We start from the raw sequence: 19,335 nt of genomic DNA on the forward strand, positions 1-19,335 counted from the left end.
CTACAGCAGGCCAACTGTACCTCATGGACTGGCTGAAGGCTTTGTAGTTGGTGAGTGTGCGGTAATCGTCTTCAGTGAATGTATGATCCACATCCTCCAGACCCCAGTCCATAGCCAGCTGGGCCGACGTCTTCTGTTCTATTGGCTGCAGGAGAGAAACAACCAGTCAGAGAGCTTGAAGACTTGAGCCATCAGAATGTGTAAAAATGGAGCAAAACAACAACTATAGCACTTTCTTGTTGTGTTCTTCTTACCTTTGTTGTCTCCTCGTGCGTGCTGTCCCCATCATCTTTTTTCTTCTTCTTGGTTTTCTTCTCCTTCTTTTCCTTGTGTTTCTTCTTCTTCTTCTTCTTCTCGCCAGAGAAGTCACTCGCAGCGCTGTCGGAGTTCTCACCATAATCTCTCTCTCGCTCCGAGTCTCTCTCTACATCACTTTCCTGAGAGGAGGAGAGGAGAAAAGAAGGGGAGAGAGGGGGAAGTGAGGAAAAGAGAAAGAACAGAAGAGAGGATGAGGATGCTAAATCAATATGTAATGTCACAGATAGTTTTTTTCCTATGACTTCAATTAAGCAAATGAAATATAATGACGTGTCATCAGAATGTATGGCGGTTGATGGACCGTAATGATCGAGAGGCTTACAATCTTTTTCCGTTTTTTGGCTTTAACCGGTTTTCCCTCTTTCTCTTTCTCCTTCTTCTTTGTCTCCTTCTTCTTGGGCCCTCGTTTCTTCCTCCCTAGACTGGCCCTGTCTGATGCTTCCCTTTCTTCCTCTACTGGGGATTGAAGCGAGGAGAGGGGGATGGAAGAGAGAAAGGGAGAGATGTGACTAAATCATATTACCTCTAATCATCATTGAAGGCTTTGAATTGTCGATCTAACTGTCATGTGTGCGTTGACACCAAATGTGTCATATGGGAGAGTATAGTGTTTTAACACAACCTATGAGATTGACTGAATTGTGACATGCTGAATTAGTTCCAGTTTGACTGGTAAGTGGGATCGACAGCTGCTTTGTATCAGTTCAGTGAAAACCAAATCCATATCTGGCTTATCTGTTAATGAACGCCTCACAAAAACACAAGAATGTTGTTCATGGTGGCATTGAAAATGTGAGGCTGAGACATATGAAAGTAAGGCCTTATGTTGGCTACATGTTACACAGTGCTTTAGGGCTTCTAAAATGTTATGTCTATAGCAATATATATTTCCGCAATAATGAATTGGGAAAATAAAATAAAATCAAACATGTAAATAGATTTATTTCGAAGACACGACATCCCACGTTTTGAGGGTCAGTAAGTGATAATGCGCTGTTCATCCCTGTATTCAAGTTTTTCCCCTGGCAAAAAGTGAGACTGTACCCTATTGGAGAGTGAGAGAGAGTGAAGCATGTGCTTTGTCATGGGGATGAAGAGATAGGGGAAAACATCACAAAAAACGGTCGCTTGCGGCCGCCATTGCACTTGGTAGAAATTAGTTCGATTTAATGGTTTGTCTTTGTTGGTGGGCGACAACACGCAGCGCGCGCCCAGACGAGGTCTCCGCATATTTCAGCTGCAGAGTGCAGCCAGGGGCGGCATTAGCATCACGCGGGGCTCGGTGATTCTGAGGCCGCAAGCCAGTCTGTCTCTATAGGATGAACTGAAACGACTCCCTACTCTACTTCCCCGCAATTAATTTCAACACCTGGTTCCCGACCACAACAGCCGCCAGCGCATGTCGCGGGGGGTTTAGAGACGCTGCGGGAAGCGCACTAATTGATACGCGGCTCTTGTCTCGAGACAGGCGACATAGTTTAGGCTAGTTGTTCAGAGTGATGCTAAAATGTCCCTTGTTGAATACCCCAAAATCATGATCTGCAATATCTGTTGAATACATGCAAATGAATGTAATTGTATGAATTAACATGAACTGCAAAATAATGTAAACATGTTCTTTGGTGTGGAACCAGCTAGGCCAAATCTGTAATCCCTCAAAAATAAACTTCTTTGGAGTAAAATAAGATTTCTGTGGATCGTATTTTTCACATGAAATTGTTGTAGGCAAGTCCTTTCTTTAATTAGGCTTCACAGTATAGTTTCTAGGCTTTAGGCTTTGTGTATTATAGGCCTACGTGTTACATGTGTTTGTCTGCTATGACATCGAAAAGAGAGTGGGAACAATAGCCCTGTAGGCTACACATAACGGTTATATTCAGAACTTGGGAGTAGTGTCGGTGTCCTATCATGAACCGTCCCTGTCAGTATGACAGTGGAGACCGTCATGGGGTAGGAGGCAAGTTTATTTACACTGTCATACCAGCACTTACTCTATCATCCGGTTTTAACGCTCACGCCTCGGGAACAGACATCCCAGCACTATTCTAAAGATCACAATCAGAAAGCTCATTGCCGGAGAGTCCATGTTTTCTGCCAGTGATGTCGTGAGCTGTACACTTCACATCGACCTATTAACATTGAGATATTATTTACATCTATGAATATGGCAGCATTGTCAGGATGAAAAGCAACGTTGAGGAGGATCAACTTTGTGGAATTGTTTATAAATTGGAATTCTTCAACTCTTTCTGTTTCAAAGCTGCGCTATCATTTGGAGCAACGGGCGCGCAATTAATTATATTGCAGCAACGGATAACTATTGAGATGAGCGGCACAGGATGTCCTGGCGTACTTTTAAAAAATTGTGGCGTATGTGTTTCTATTTTGTGTGCGCGCTCCCGAGTCTTTCGCCAGTGTCTCTTTCGACTGTAGCTAATATAGCCTACCTGGCGCGGCTAGTGTTGCAGTTTCTCGAGGCGCCGCCGGCGAGTTTATGTCGCTTGCGTTCTCGTCTAGATCTCCGTCGTCCTCGTCTTCTTCATCAAAATCTACTCCTTCGGAATTAACCAACATGCCCTGGTCTTCCTCACAGGACCGGAGAGGAGAGGACATTATATTCCTGTCATCGGCTCCTTCCTCGAAATCAGAAACCTTCCGGAATTATGATATTTATTTAATATTCAAATCGACACCAGAAAAAAAGTGGGGGCCGTTTTGGAATATTTTACACTACAAGGCAGGGAAACAAAGATGGCCGCTCTTATATTTATTTTTTAACAACCCCCCCAATAAGAAAAATCCCCTTACATAAAAAATGGCGGACTATATTATTGCAGAACGCCCCCCCCCCCCCCCATCTTCTTTTCTCCCTCTCTCTGCCTCTCTCCGTTTACCCCTCCCTCCTCAAAAAACATGTACATTGTTACAAGAAACAAGAAAGGGGGTGTTTGGCTGCTTGTAATGTTACTGCCCCCCGCCCATGATCAGCCATCCCAACTAACTGTCTCAAGATCACACGCAACAAAACTCCCTTTCTGCACTGAAAAACGCGATACAAATCTATCAAATATGGCCACTTTAATCATCTTAAAGGCCCCCACCATGGTATAAAATGATACGTGTGAGAGAGAGAGAGTCGGGGAGGGAGCTTGAGAGTGGGGGGGTTGGGAAAATCTGCCGCAGCCATGCCCAGATTTACATCAGATTGGATTGCTTAAAAATTAACCACTTGTGGTAGGGAGAAAAATCTATGCAATGTGCAAACGGGTATTTTTTTCAACTGGAGATTATTTTATTATAATAATAATAGAAATCGAATATATATATATATTTTTTAACATTCTGAAAGCAATTCAAATGAAAGAGGATACATTTGAAAATCATATTGCACACTTTCACTAGAGTCCCTTTGATATGGGTGGCAGTAAGGCCATGGGAACCTCTAGGAGTCAGACAATGGTTGGTCTCCCTTCAGGCTTTGATAAAGGGGTATATGGTATATGGTCAGACATACATACATACAGTATGCACATTTTAGAGTAAAAACTGTGTGTATAATTGTGAATAATGATAAATAGCCTAGATATTGATAACAATGGCAGGTCACTGATTAATAGAACTATGGATAACATTTCGCTACACTCGCAATAACATCTGTTAACCATGTGTATGTGACCAATAAAATTTTATTTGATATTATATATCAGACTGACTAAACCTGATATTGCTACTGTTATAGTAGATTTGGTTTCCTGCACATTCTGTACAACTGGAAATCTTAACCCAGCAGAGCCACAAAGGTGCTGTTGAATATCACATAAACAATTACCATGCTATTTTATGTAAAATGTTGGCATGAATTTATGTAGGCCTACTGTAAAGATGCAAGAAGCTTTGAAGGAATGACAAAAGGATGACACTGGGATAGAATGACAAGGAAAGGAACAGGTTAATTGTGAGGTTACCAGTTCAAGTCCTTTTTGTGTTAAATTGGCTATAATAAAATTGCTACAACAATAATATAACGCTAACAAATAACACATACAGAAAATGTATTTTGTGAGTCAACATTTTAATAGATTGTCTGCTCATATTGCTCACCACCATTTTCTAACATCCTTACATATGGGGTCAAAGTTCAGTGAGGTCGTCGTTGAAGTACAGGCAGATGGACTGGGAGAAGAGGTCGCGGTCCATGCGTGTGTTGTAGAAGGCCTCGTCCTCGTCGGGGATGCCGTTCTCCTCCAGCGTTTTACTCATGTCCAGGTTGACACAATCGTGCTTCCAAGTGTAGCTGGCGGCGTGAGAGTTGTAGCGGAGGTACCGCTGGAGAATCTCATTCAAGGTCTCCTCGGAACACACCTGGGGAAAGAGAGCGAGGAGGGAGAAGTTGCAGTTTTTTTTAAAAATGATTTTACTTTTCCAACCCATGTACAGTAGTTCCTGACTTCCCAGGGGATATATTGACTGCAGCTGAAATCTGTTGCAGGTGTTTCAGATCTAGAACCTATAGGTATGATCAGTCATTGTCATCATATTTCAATAGTAAAAATATATATGTATTTTCCATTGTATTTCCCCCTGAAACCCATTCTGTGGTCTATGGGCATGTCTTGCAACTGGCGGTTAAACCACTCTAGCTTGGCTTCCAGGAGCCAAAAAAATAAAAATAATGTGTTTATGCAGGGTGCAATGGGCACACTTGCTAAGAACCACTAGAGAGGGGGGGGCGAAAGAGAAAGGAGGAGAGATTGTGTGCGAGGGAGAGAGTGTATGAGAGAAAGAAAGAGAGAATTTGTGTGTGGTGTGTGCGTGAGTATTTGTGACTGTATCAGAGAGAGAGAGAGAGCATGTGTCTGACTGTGTGGAGCGTGGAGCACCCACACTAAGCTTCTGGCCCAGTAGAAGACTACTAGTGCCAGCTGGGGCAGGTTGGTGGGAAAGCCTGCTCCCCTCCCACCGCGCTGGAGAGGAGAGGCGTACTCTGCTGTGGGTGCGAGCGTGTTGTGTTGTGTGTTTGTTTGTGTGGGCTGCGGGGGGAATGAGCGAACCAAGCCAGGGCTTGCTCAGAAACCCCCCAGCGCTTGACAGTGACACACTGCACTACTGTGCTACTCACTCCCCCTCCCAGTGTCCCTTTGGTCCCTTTGGAAGCTAGTCACATACAGGCCAGGGCTCCCTAGAGTGCAGTGTAGTAACCCATATTTTATTCAGCCAGTGACACACAGAGTAAGGGAGACACAGCACCTGTGTTCCAGTCAGTGATATTACGCAGTATGTGTGAAACAGTGCCAGATGAGTGGATACACTCCTAATAGACTGCTACTGCGATATGCTGACAATGCTTTGGCGGTTGAGGGGGAGGTGGGAGGATAAGGCTTGAACAGCTACAATAGTGTGCATGATGGTTACGTATAAATGGTGCATGTATGCGTGAAGGTGACATGTATGTATGCAGAATGATGTCAGTATGATGTGTGCATATCTATAGCATATGTATAATACATGCATGCAGCATTTATGATATCTATGTATGGCACTAGCCCCACTTGCCAGGGGATGGTGTCTTGCTATGTGAGATTAGTATGATAACACATGTATACATGTGTCATGTACACATGCAGCCTCTTATAATCATTGCATTACATTCTCCCTGATCAGAATAAGGATGACTTACCTCCAGACCCTGCTCCTGGGATGTGAGGGTGTTGATGATGCGGATCCACCTGGTCTTGACAGAAAGTAGTCCCACCTCATATTGCGTATCTCTCCACCAGGGTCGCCCAAAGTCATTGGTCCAGTCAGTACGAGGGCAGGGAGGGGGCACGTGCACAAAGCGCCCCCTAGGGGTGTAGTATTTCACACACCCAGATAGTGGGTCAATGTGGGTCAGAATCTGAAAATACAAATGGGGAATTTGCCTACTCATCATCAATATAATGAAAAAGAAAGACAAATATGTAACATTCTTGATAGAAGTCTGATTATTTTCACTCACATCTTTTGTCTTTGGGTCAAACCAGTGACTGATGTCCTTTCCTGCACACTCAATGATAGGCTTCAGAAGTACATCCCCTGAAAAAAAGTGTTATTTATTAAACTGTTGTAACCTAATAGCCTACTTGTATTCGAAAACTTACCTTTAAATTCATTCACCAATGGTGTCAAGTCGTACACCTTGCCCAGGTATGACACCCACAGGTCGCCAAGGGTGTTATGAAGGGACACCTCTGTTGGGGTGAAATAATTTGTTGGCCGCATTTGTATTACTTCCGCAAATTTACCCAATTTATGTAGAGCTATAAAAGGTCATGTAAAATGTAACACCTGAGCATATGTCAGAGATATAACAAGTAACGTATATTGTTTATGTGCAAGCTCACTCGCTATTGTATCAACAAGTGTACACACGAACAGCTGGAGCTCCGTTACTGTGGTAACCACGGAAGCGTCTGGCAAAGACAGCACGACACTGAAATCAGCTTTGCGGAATCTCACACAAGTGGTTGCACAGTCAATAAATCATGTCACACATTTGACCAATTTTATTATAGAATTAAGCATGACAATACTTTGTAATTTAATAGGATCTAACTGAATGATCCATTAAATGCTCCAAAACCAAATAGGTGCAAAGTTTTACCAAACCTCTGGCTTTACCTACCTACATTGCATACTACAATACCCACAATGCATCGTATTCCCTAACGAATTTCCGGCTGTACAACAGTGAAATAATTCCTCAAGAAAAATACGATCAAGAAAGGGTGGAATGGCAACAATGATTGAAGAAAATGGCCCATCAACTCATGTAGGGGTGATATATATTTAATAATGTCGTATTTGACACACTTCTAATACATAATATTCACTTTGCCAAACTGAAAGGAGAGCGTGCATAGCTGATCCATACATTTCGTGGGCAAGTTGTATCCACTAGCTAGCTAAGCTAAAGTAGCCCAATATATACTCTTAAGGAGCCGACAGTTTAACATTACTCCTTAAGGACCTTGTGTTTTTTTTCTTCCAAAGATAGACTTGCTCTGACAGCCAAATACTTAATCTATACGTAAATCGATTATCATTTGCGATACGGTTCTAGAAACATTAAGCCCTTTACTTTCATATCACATCAAAATAATTTCACAAAGGCAAAATGTACTATTACTGTACAACACAGGAGGTTGCTCCGTAACGGAGCAGAGGGAATGGCATCAAACACATGAAAACTGTGTTTGATGTAGTTGATGCTATTCCACTAATACGCTCCAGCCATTACCACGAGCCTGTCCTCCCCAATTAAAGTGCCGCCAACATCCTGTGCTGTACACTGTTTTAACCGGCTTTATCAAAGTTGCAGGCAACAGCATTTTTCAGTGACAATACGTTTCTGGCAGCCTTCTTTCATTAAACACGGGTGTTCAGAACATGCTATATAGCTAATTAACACTGATGGTCCTTCTGTCTTCCGTAAACACCTTCTGTAACATGGATGTATGGCCGTGTAGGAACCCTATAAAAGGTGTGTATCAATGTATTTTTTTGTTGCTGATATGAAAGATAAAGTCCTTATGCTTTCAAAATCGTACCGCAAGCTATGCTTGTTAATGTTCAGACTGAGTGTTGGGGCTCGTAACAAAGCTTCCCCATACGGAAGATGCCTTATATGTAATGGAACTGAGAGTCATGATCAAGGGCTAACGTTAACGTCGTTCCATTTCCTTCATCGAGGATTTCTCAGATTTTGTCTCGTGACTGACGTCAATATACTTTCGTTACCAAAGTAAAGATGTTGCTATAGTGCCGATAAACTTCTCTGTATGTACAAGCTGTCATCTCTTCAAAATACAAATAAACACATGTTGAGCATTTTGCTTACCTTCAAACTAGCTCTGGTCCAAGTGCATACGTCACTACGATCTGCTTGCACATCCGCTGTATGCACATGGACCAGAGCTAGGTAAATAAAGTGTTTGAAAGTCGTGTCTCCTTGTCAACCTTGCCAAGGGGAAGTTGAACAAATATAGGCTACAAAGAGAGCAAGCCACTTTAGACGGTTGAGATGCACCCAGTATCACCATTATGCTTCCGTTACAAGTATAGTCCTATCATCTATTTTCTCCCTATTTCTAGGGGCGGGGCGAACTGTCATCTTACTCCTCCAGAGCATGTCAGAAGCTGGAGAGCCTGCTGAACAAAAACATGAGAATCAGAATGACAGACGGACGAACACTGGTGGGACTGTTCCTGTGCACAGACAGAGACTGCAACGTCATCCTGGGGTCCGCTCAGGAGTTCCTCAAATCCTCAGGTAACGACAGTACTTATTAGGCTAAGCCCACATACTCTAGTAAGCTCACTGCTACTCACCCCTGTTCCTGCAGAGCAGTGGGTGCTGGGTTTTGTCCAAACCCAGCACTAACAAACCCGATTCAGCTAGCAAATGTATTGCTTAGTTTATTTGGTCTAAAAACCTTATAGGTCTCTGGGACCGGAGTGAACACCATATCCATATTCTGCTTTGTAACAGAATAACATTGCCGTTAATACACTGTGTACATGTTCATTTTTTAAATGTATTTTGTGTGTGTCTTACTTGCATCTGCATCAGACTCCTTCTCCCAGGGTGAGCCCAGAGTGCTGGGGTTAGCCATGATTCCCGGCCACCACGTGGTCTCTATCGAGGTGGAATCAGACAGCCTGGTCGGCACACAGGGGTTCGGGTCCAGCCACTGAGGAACAAGATCAGCTCGCCCAAAGCTGGAGGAGACTAGCTAACATCCTGGCTAGCCAGGTCTATGTCTCAGCAGCCTAGAAGACGTTACAGTACAGACTTGAAATTGAGAATTCAATCAAAGGAGAATTCCAGATGCAGCTGATCTCTGGTGCCAGTGTATTTGGTTTAGCAGGCAACCATGGTGTGTGTGAGGTCTAACCAGGCACTCTCAGTGACATTACAGTGTGTGTGTGTTAAGTTAATATACTGAGTACAACAGATGTTTATTCAAGGAGGGGCATGGACTGAGCCAGGCTGTACAGTATATGTGTTTGTATGGAACCGCTGTTTAATTGTGTGGAATATGGATAAATGTTTTCCAATACATTTCAGTATCTAAACCTGTCTGATCTGTTAATGAAGAATGATGCAGACTGTCCTTATATACTGGTAGTGCAGCAGTTACAGATGGTCCAGAGCATGACTAGCTAAAGTTCATGACTCACTTGACTTAAACACCTCAACTAGCCTGTACCACTGCACACTGACTCAGTACCGGTGACCCCTGTATATAGCATCGTTATTCTTGTGTTACTTTTTATTTTAGCCTACTTGGTAAATATTTTCTTCTTCTTGAACTGCACTGTTGGTTAAGGGCTTGTAAGCATTTCACAGTAAAGTCTACACTTGTATTTGGTGCATGTGGAAAATAAAGTTTGATTTGATTAAACCCTTGTCTCCTATTAGCAGCATAGGCCGTTGACAAACGTCCTCCATCTCACTTGTTTCGGGACAAGTCTTTCCAGGTCACACCAGTTGAGGCCATCAGTTAAAGTGTTAAAGTGCACGTGTTACTAGGAAAAGATATTCAGTATGAGGGATTTTTTATTTTTAATTACCCCTTTTTCGTGGTATCCATTTGGTAGTTACAGTCTTGTCTCATCGCTGCAACTCCCGTACGGACTCAGAAAAGGCGAAGGCCGAGAGCCGTGCGTCCTCCGAAACACAACCCAGCCAAGCCACACTGCTTTTTGACACAATGCCCGCTTAACCCGGAAGCCAGCCACACCAATGTGTTTCGGATGGTACACCTGGCGACCATGTCAGTGTGCATTGCGCCCAGCCCGCCACATGAGTCGCTAGTGTGCGATGGGACAAGAACATCTCTGCCAGCCAATCCCTCCCCTAACCCTGATGACGCTGGGCCAATTGTGTGCCGCCCCATGGGTCTCCCGGTCACAGCTGCGACAGAGCCTGGACAAACCAGGATCTCTAGTGGCACAGCTAGCACTGTGATGCAGGGCCTGAGACCACTTAGGCCACTCGAGATGCCCCAGTACGAGAGTTGCATGATTGCAAAAGTTTGCCATTATTTCCTGGTAATGTGTATTTGTCGTATCAATTTTTGGCCTTGTGGGGTTTGCGAAGCAAATGCCCCACTTACATCTTCATTTTTATTATTCTTTAGCGCGCAACTCCTCTTACACAAATGCCATTGAAACTTCAAACGTGTAGACTGGTTTGAGTTGAGTTGCTCCTATTCAACTTTTGATCTATCTTCATTCACGAGAGTGGGACTTTTTTCAACAATCTCCCCATTGTGACATCATCACTCCCAACATTCCATTCACTTTAAATGCAACAACTTTTGACACATCTGCTACTTTGAATATTTGCCAACAATTTAGACAAAAAGTTAGTGGGAAATCTTCCTCTACTTCACTGTTTTTAAAATCTGAAAACGGATTAGGAATAGCTTCTTCAAATTAATAGAGTGATCTGTTTTAGTAACACATGAACTGCTTGCAATTATTCATGTCAGAAGCTAGCAGATTCATTACTTACTAACAGCAGTAAATTCCAACACAACTAAATCACATTTTGAAGTTCTCTCCCTGCTTTGTCTAACAACATTATCATGAATCTATTAAATAAATTGTGGGTCAGAGTGCAGCATTTATTTAGTTTCAAAGCACAAACGTTTGTTAGCATGTTTATCACTGGCTTGAGCAACACGTGCCTCGGAGTGTGACAATGTCTTCATAATAAATTCCCATGATTCAGAATCTGTTTCGGACCAAACAGCTTAGCACTAATATTTTGAATAATTCTCCGGTCTGAACTAACCTGGAATGATAGAGAAGATTTATAATGCTCACTAGCTTCATTCTCAGAATTGTGCTCCGTGCTCTAAATAACTCAACTGGTACGTTGATCCTGTTGCGCTAATTGGATAGAGCGAAGCTGTCTCTGTTCACTCACTTTTTTTTCACCCGATAACTTCTCATCGCACTTCGTTCAGTTTTCACATGCAATAACTGTAGTTTAGACTGACCACCACCAGAATCTTAGAAAAAAAGGTTCTGGATAGAACCAAAAATGGTTGTAGGGTTCTTTGATCAGAACCCATTTGGTTCTTCTTCACTGAACCAAAATTGGTGCTATATAGTGTTCTATATGGAACCAATTTCGGGTCTATATAGAATTAAGGGGTGCCATATATGAAGCAAGCAGATTACCCTTTTGATTCTTTCCAGAACCTTTTTTCCTAAAAGTGCACACAACTACTGACCACAGCCACACACCTATTTACAACACACCTATTGCACCGCACAACTACTGACCACAACTACAGACTATAACTACTGACCACAACTACTGAACACCACTCCTGACCACAATTACTGACCACAACCACAAAATTACTGACCACAACCCAGAGACCATAACTACAACTCATGACCACAACACTACTGAAACACCACACAACTACTGATCACAACTGACCACAACTACTGAAAACAACTACTGAACCACAAAACTACTGACCACAAAAACACAACTACTGACCACAACATAACTACAGACCATAACTACTGACCACAAGCACACAGACTGACCAAAACTCCCGAACAGAACCACACACCTACCCACCAAAACTACTGAACACTACAGACCACAACTACTGAACATAACCCAACTACTTAACCACACAACTAATGACCAGAACTACTGACCACAACCACACAACTACTGAACCACATCCAACCAACTACTGAACACAACTAGTAACAACTCCTGACCATAACCACAGAACTACTGACCACTACTACTGAACCACCTACCTACTTACCAAAACTACTGACCACAACCACACAACTAATGACCACAACCACGCTACTGACCACAACTACCGAACCACACAACTACTGACCACAATTACTAACCACACTACTGACCACAACCTCTGACCACAACACAACTACAGACCACAATACCAGAACTACAGACCACAACAGCAGAACTATAGACAACAACTGACCATAACTACTGACCACAGACACAAAACTACTGACCAAAACACAACTATAGACCATACCTACTGACCACAACCAACTACTAACCTGAACAACACAACTAGAGACCATAACTACTGACCACAACTCCTGACCACAACCACACTAACAACTTCGGACCAAGACTACTGACCATATCACCACAACTACTGAACCACAATTCCTAAGCACAATACACAACTACTGATCACAACCATGCAACTACTGAACAACAAAACTATTGACCACACAACTACTGGCCGCAACAACACAACTTCTGACAACTTCTGACCAAGACTACTGACCATAACACCACAACTACTGACAACACAACTACTGAACCACACTACTACCACAACCACACAACTACTGACCACAATTACTAAGCACAACTGACACACCACACAACTACTGACCACATTTACTGAAAACAACTACTGACCACAACCACACAGCTACTGACCATACAACTACTGGCCACAATAACAACTACAGACCATAACTACTGAACCACTACTGACCACAACTCCTGACCACAACCACACAACTACTGACCATAACACCACAACTACTGACCACACAACTACTAAACCACACTACTACCACAACCACACAACTACTGATCACAATTACTAAGCACAACACTACTGACACACCACTCAACTACTGAGAACAACTACTGACCACAACCACACAACTACTGAACCACAAAACTACTGACCACAACCACACAACTACTGACCACACAACTACTGGCCGCAACAACACAACTACTGACAACTTCTGGCCAAGACTACTGACCATAACACCACAACTACTGACAACACAACTACTGAACCACACTACTACCACAACCACACAACTACTGATCACATTTACTAAGCACAACACTACTGACACACCACTCAACTACTGACCACAACTACTGACCACAACTACTGGCCACAACAACACTTAAGCCATAACCAGTGGAACACTGAACCACAATTTACCACAAAACTACTGAACACATCTACACACCTTCACCAAAACTTAACTAAACCACATGAGAACCAACTACTTAACTATCAACCACTGAACCACACACTTGCTTAAGAAAACTACTGACCATAACCACAAAACTCTGACCAAAATTACTGACCACAACCAACCAACTACTTACCACCCAGCCAAACAATGGGCCACAACACTAGACCAAAACTCCAGACCACAACCACTGAACCACACCACTACTGAACCACACAACTACTGGCCACAAGCACACATCTACTGAACCACACCACTACTGAACATTGACCACAACCACACAATGAGATCAAAACTGACCACAACCACCAACTACTGACCACATCCAACTAACATCTGTCCACAACCACAACTATTGAACCACACACCTGCTTAACAAAGTTTCACCACAACCAAAACCAACTACTGATCACAACCACACAGGGGCCACTCCAGACCACAGCCACATGACCACAACCACACAAGTTTTGATCCAACCAACTCCTGACCACTACTACTTAGCCACACACCTGCTTAACAAAAACTGACCACACTGACCACAACCAACCAACCTCACACAACTACTGAACCACACAATGAGACCACAACTCCTGACGGCAACTCCAGGACAACCACACTGAGGTGGATGAACTGCACACCACTTGTTTGACCACAACTACTGACCACACAGCTCGCCTGATCAGACAACCTGGAACCACACACTACCAAAAGGACCACAACCACTCACTACTGAACCACAAAACTACTCCGACCACACAAGGCAACACACCATGGTCTTACTGACAACACAACTACTGAACCACACTACTACCACAACCACACAAACTCACAATTAAGCCAACACTACTGGACTACTGACCACAACTACTGCTGGCCACAACAACACAACTACAGGAACTACTGAAAACAACTACTGAACCACAATTTACCACAAAACTACTGAACAAACCACACAACTCACCAAAACTACTGAATACAACCACCACATGACTACTGACCACATCCAACCAACTCTGACCACAACCATAACTACTGACCACAACCACTGAACCACACACTTGCTTAAGAAAAACTACTGACCATAACCACAAAACTCTGACCAAAATTACTGACCACAACCAACCAACTACTTGCAAACAATACCATAACTCCTAGCCACAAGACAAACTCCAGACCACAAGTGCCCACTACTGAACCACACATTAGGACCTGCGCTGAACTTACTGACCACAACCACACATGAGATCAAAACTCCAGACCACAACCACACAACTACTGACCACATCCAACTAACATCTGTCCACAACCACAACTATTGGACCTGTTGCTACTCACCACAACAACCATGAACCATCTACTTACTAACAACTACTGGCCACAACCCACAGAGACCACAACTGTTAGTTGACACAACACACACTACTGACCACATCCAACCACTCCTGACCACTACTACTAGCCACACACCTGCACAAAACTACTTCTTAGCACACAACTACTGGGACAACCACACAATGGAGTTGCAACCAGACGACAAACATGACTACTGACCACAACCAGATCATGGAACTACTGAACCACACCTACTAAAACTACTGACCACAACCACAAGCTGCTACTGACCACAACACTACTGACCATAACCACTACTGACCACAAACACTTGAACCACAAAACTAACCACACCTTCTTACCAAAACTACTGACCACAACCACACAACTACTGAACCACAAAACTACTCACCACACAACTACTGGCCGCAACAACACAACTACTGACAACTGACTGACCACAACTACTGACAACCAACACTGAACCACACTACTACCACAACCACACAACTACTGATCACAATTACTAAGCACAACACTACTGACACACCACTCAACTACTGACCACAACTACTGACCATACAACTACTGGCCACAACAACACAACTACAGGCCATAACTACTGAAAACAACTACTGAACCACAATTTACCACAAAACTACTGAACACAACCACACACCTACTCACCAAAACTACTGAATACAACTACTAACCACATGACTACTGACCACATCCAACCAACTACTGACCACAACCACATAACTACTGACCACAACCACTGAACCACACACTTGCTTAAGAAAAACTACTGACCATAACCACAAAACTCTGACCAAAATTACTGACCACAACCAACCAACTACTTACCACCCAGCCAAACAATGAGACCATAACTCCTAGCCACAACACTAGACCAAAACTCCAGACCACAACCACTGAACCACACCACTACTGAACCACACAACTACTGGCCACAAGCACACATCTACTGAACCACACCACTACTGAACACAACTACTGACCACAACCACACAATGAGATCAAAACTCCAGACCACAACCACACAACTACTGACCACATCCAACTAACATCTGTCCACAACCACAACTATTGAACCACACACCTGCTTAACAAAGCTACTCACCACAACAACAAAACTGACCACAACCAACCATCTACTTACTACACAACTACTGATCACAACCACACAGAGACCACAACTCCAGACCACAGCCACATGACCACAACCACACAACTACTGACCACATCCAACCAACTCCTGACCACTACTACTTAGCCACACACCTGCTTAACAAAACTACTGACCACAACTGACCACAACCAACCAACTACTTACCACACAACTACTGACCACAACCACACAATGAGACCACAACTCCTGACGGCAACTCCAGACGACAACCACATGACTACTGACCACAACCACACAGCTGCTACTGACCAGAACTACTGAACCACACACCTACTTACTAAAACTACTGACCACAACCACACAGCTGCTACTGACCACAACACTACTGACCATAACCATACAACTACTGAACCACACACCTTCTTACCAAAACTACTGACCACAACCACACAACTACTGACCACAATAACTAAACACACAACTGCTACTGACCACAACTACTAAACCACTACTACTGACCACAAAACTACTGCACCACATACCTACTTACCAAAACCACACTACTGACCACAAAACTACTGACCCCAACTACTGAACCACATACCTACTTACCAAAACCACACTATTGCACCACACAACTACTGACCACAACACCAGAACTACAGACCACAACTGCCCATAACTACTGACCACAAGCACACATCTACCTACCACAACACAACTAGAGACCATAACTACTGACTACAACCAATTACTGACCTGAACAGCACAACTAGAGACCATAACTACTGACCATAACACCACAAATACTGACCACACAACTACCACAATTACTAACCATAGCACTACTGACACACCACACAACTACTGACCACAACTACTGAAAACAACTACTGACCACAAGCATGCAACTACTGACCACAACACAAATACAGACCATAGCTACTGAAAACAACTACTGACCAATCACACAACTACTGAATCACAACTTACTACAAAACTACTGACCACAACCACACACCTACTCACCAAAACGACTGAACACAACCAAACAATGGGACCACGACTCCAGACCACAACCACAGAACTACTGAACCACAACTACTGTCCACTACTACTGAACCACACACCTGCTTAACAAAACTACTGACCCTGACCACAACCACATGACTACTGACCACAACCACACAGCTGCTACTGACCACACAACTACTGACCACAACATAACTACAGACCATAACCACTGAAAACAAGCACACATCTACTGACCAAAAGCACACACCTACTTACCAAAACTACTGACCACAACTACACAACTACTAACCCACTCAACTAATGACCACAGCTAGACCACAACCACAGAACGACTGACCACAACTTCTGAACCACACACCTACTTAAAACTACTGACCACAACCAATCAACTACTGACCACAACCACAATTGCTAAACCACAACTACAGACCCACACACCTACAGTGCCTTGCGAAAGTATTCGGCCCCCTTGAACTTTGTGACCTTATGCCACATTTCAGGCTTCAAACATAAAGATATAAAACTGTATTTTTTTGCGAAGAATCAACAACAAGTGGGACACAATCATGAAGTGGAACGACATTTATTGGATATTTCAAACTTTTTTAACAAATCAAAAACTGAAAAATTGGACGTGCAAAATTATTCAGCCCCTTTACTTTCAGTGCAGCAAACTCTCTCCAGAAGTTCAGTGAGGATCTCTGAATGATCCAATGTTGACCTAAACGACTAATGATGATAAATACAATCCACCGGTGTGTAATCAAGTCTCCGTATAAATGCACCTGCACTGTGATAGTCTCAGAGGTCCGTTAAAAGCACAGAGAGCATCATGAAGAACAAGGAACACACCAGGCAGGTCCGAGATACTGTTGTGAAGAAGTTTAAAGCCGGATTTGGATACAAAAAGATTTCCCAAGCTTTAAACATCCCAAGGAGCACTGTGCAAGCGATAATATTGAAATGGAAGGAGTATCAGACCACTGCAAATCTACCAAGACCTGGCCGTCCCTCTAAACTTTCAGCTCATACAAGGAGAAGACTGATCAGAGATGCAGCCAAGAGGCCCATGATCACTCTGGATGAACTGCAGAGATCTACAGCTGAGGTGGGAGACTCTGTCCATAGGACAACAATCAGTTGTATATTCCACAAATCTGGCCTTTATGGAAGAGTGGCAAGAAAAAAGCAATTTCTTAAAGATATCCATAAAAAGTGTCATTTAAATGTATGTAAATTTAAAGTTTGCCACAAGCCACCTGGGAGACACACCAAACATGTGGAAGAAGGTGCTCTGGTCAGATGAAACCAAAATTGAACTTTTTGGCAACAATGCAAAACGTTATGTTTGGCGTAAAAGCAACACAGCTCATCACCCTGAACACACCATTCCCACTGTCAAACATGGTGGTGGCAGCATCATGGTTTGGGCCTGCTTTTCTTCAGCAGGGACAGGGAAGATGGTTAAAATTGATGGGAAGATGGATGGAGCCAAATACAGGACCATTCTGGAAGAAAACCTGATGGAGTCTGCAAAAGACCTGAGACTGGGACAGAGATTTGTCTTCCAACAAGACAATGATCCAAAACATAAAGCAAAATCTACAATGGAATGGTTCAAAAATAAACATATCCAGGTGTTAGAATGGCCAAGTCAAAGTCCAGACCTGAATCCAATCGAGAATCTGTGGAAAGAACTGAAAACTGCTGTTCACAAATGCTCTCCATCCAACCTCACTGAGCTCGAGCTGTTTTGCAAGGAGGAATGGGAAAAAATTTCAGTCTCTCGATGTGCAAAACTGATAGAGACATACCCCAAGCGACTTACAGCTGTAATCGCAGCAAAAGGTGGCGCTACAAAGTATTAACTTAAGGTGGCTGAATAATTTTGCATGCCCAATTTTTCAGTTTTTGATTTGTTAAAAAAGTTTGAAATATCCAATAAATGTCGTTCCACTTCATGATTGCGTCCCACTTGTTGTTGATTCTTCACAAAAAAATACAGTTTTATATCTTTATGTTTGAAGCCTGAAATGTGGCAAAAGGTCGCAAAGTTCAAGGGGGCCGAATACTTTCGCAAGGCACTGTACTTACCTACTGACCACAACTACTCACCACAACCACACAACTACTGACCACTACTACTGGCTAGGGTTTGGCATTTGAAATGATCACTTTTGAATAATATCATTAAAGTAACACTTTTTAAACTTCTTCCACGACCACAAACGACTTTTAAAAGAGCTTTACCAAGCCCCACAACTTTACTTGTAAAGTTAACATCTAGTTATTGGTTGTGATTACAGGGTAGTAGGAAACTAAATTGTAGGTGTGTCAAACAAATAATTAAAGTCCACATAAACATTCATTTTCATGGAACTAGACAGACCCACCACCTGCCACAGATTGCTGGAAGAGGA

General features: G+C 43.0%; 3 protein-coding genes across 9 annotated transcripts in view; 1 reads left to right on the forward strand and 2 right to left on the reverse strand.

Annotated features, from left to right (window-relative positions):
- The window catches only part of LOC115138052 (chromodomain-helicase-DNA-binding protein 3-like), a 56,016-nt gene extending 52,888 nt beyond the window's left edge, over nucleotides 1-3,128 (reverse strand). For 5 of the 7 annotated variants that reach the window (XM_029674449.2, XM_029674448.2, XM_029674447.2 and 2 more), the window contains exons 1-4: nucleotides 2,766-3,128; nucleotides 641-774; nucleotides 255-437; nucleotides 21-145 (exon numbers count right to left, since the gene is read on the reverse strand). In XM_029674449.2, coding sequence (XP_029530309.1) covers nucleotides 21-145; nucleotides 255-437; nucleotides 641-774; nucleotides 2,766-2,931 — 608 coding nt within the window. In that variant the 5' untranslated portion in view covers nucleotides 2,932-3,128. The remainder of the gene's footprint in view (nucleotides 1-20; nucleotides 146-254; nucleotides 438-640; nucleotides 775-2,765) is intronic. The other 2 variants (XM_065025443.1, XM_029674445.2) reach the window with 1 other exon arrangement.
- A 1,245-nt stretch (nucleotides 3,129-4,373) lies between these two features.
- LOC115138053 (cytochrome b5 domain-containing protein 1) lies at nucleotides 4,374-7,065 on the reverse strand. The gene is made up of 4 exons (XM_029674450.2): nucleotides 6,459-7,065; nucleotides 6,317-6,393; nucleotides 5,996-6,214; nucleotides 4,374-4,680 (listed from the first exon to the last, which is right to left on the reverse strand). The coding sequence occupies exons 1-4, from the start codon at nucleotides 6,577-6,579 to the stop codon at nucleotides 4,450-4,452; spliced, it is 648 nt and encodes a 215-aa protein (XP_029530310.2). The 5' UTR covers nucleotides 6,580-7,065; the 3' UTR covers nucleotides 4,374-4,449.
- On the forward strand, nucleotides 7,021-9,764 carry LOC115138054 (N-alpha-acetyltransferase 38, NatC auxiliary subunit-like). The gene is made up of 3 exons (XM_029674451.2): nucleotides 7,021-7,129; nucleotides 8,452-8,629; nucleotides 8,930-9,764. Exons 1-3 carry the CDS (start codon nucleotides 7,091-7,093, stop codon nucleotides 9,052-9,054), a joined length of 342 nt encoding a protein of 113 aa, XP_029530311.1. The 5' UTR covers nucleotides 7,021-7,090; the 3' UTR covers nucleotides 9,055-9,764.
- The last annotated feature ends 9,571 nt before the right edge of the window (nucleotides 9,765-19,335 follow it).

This window comes from Oncorhynchus nerka, linkage group LG12 (assembly GCF_034236695.1).
Source record: "Oncorhynchus nerka isolate Pitt River linkage group LG12, Oner_Uvic_2.0, whole genome shotgun sequence".
Taxonomy (NCBI): Eukaryota; Metazoa; Chordata; class Actinopteri; order Salmoniformes; family Salmonidae; genus Oncorhynchus; species Oncorhynchus nerka.

Bases quoted from the DNA above. Each gene is read 5' to 3' on its own strand.
- LOC115138054 (XM_029674451.2), top strand. From the start codon at position 7,091: ATGGCAACAATGATTGAAGAAAATGGCCCATCAACTCAT. The intron at 7,130-8,451 runs GTAGGGGTGATA...CCCTATTTCTAG, and splicing joins AAAATGGCCCATCAACTCAT to GGGCGGGGCGAACTGTCATC. The intron at 8,630-8,929 runs GTAACGACAGTA...CATCTGCATCAG, and splicing joins GGAGTTCCTCAAATCCTCAG to ACTCCTTCTCCCAGGGTGAG.
- LOC115138053 (XM_029674450.2), bottom strand. From the start codon at position 6,579: ATGCGGCCAACAAATTATTTCACCCCAACAGAGGTGTCCCTTCATAAC. The intron at 6,394-6,458 runs GTAAGTTTTCGA...ACTTTTTTTCAG, and splicing joins ATTGGTGAATGAATTTAAAG to GGGATGTACTTCTGAAGCCT. The intron at 6,215-6,316 runs GTGAGTGAAAAT...TTGTATTTTCAG, and splicing joins TTGACCCAAAGACAAAAGAT to ATTCTGACCCACATTGACCC.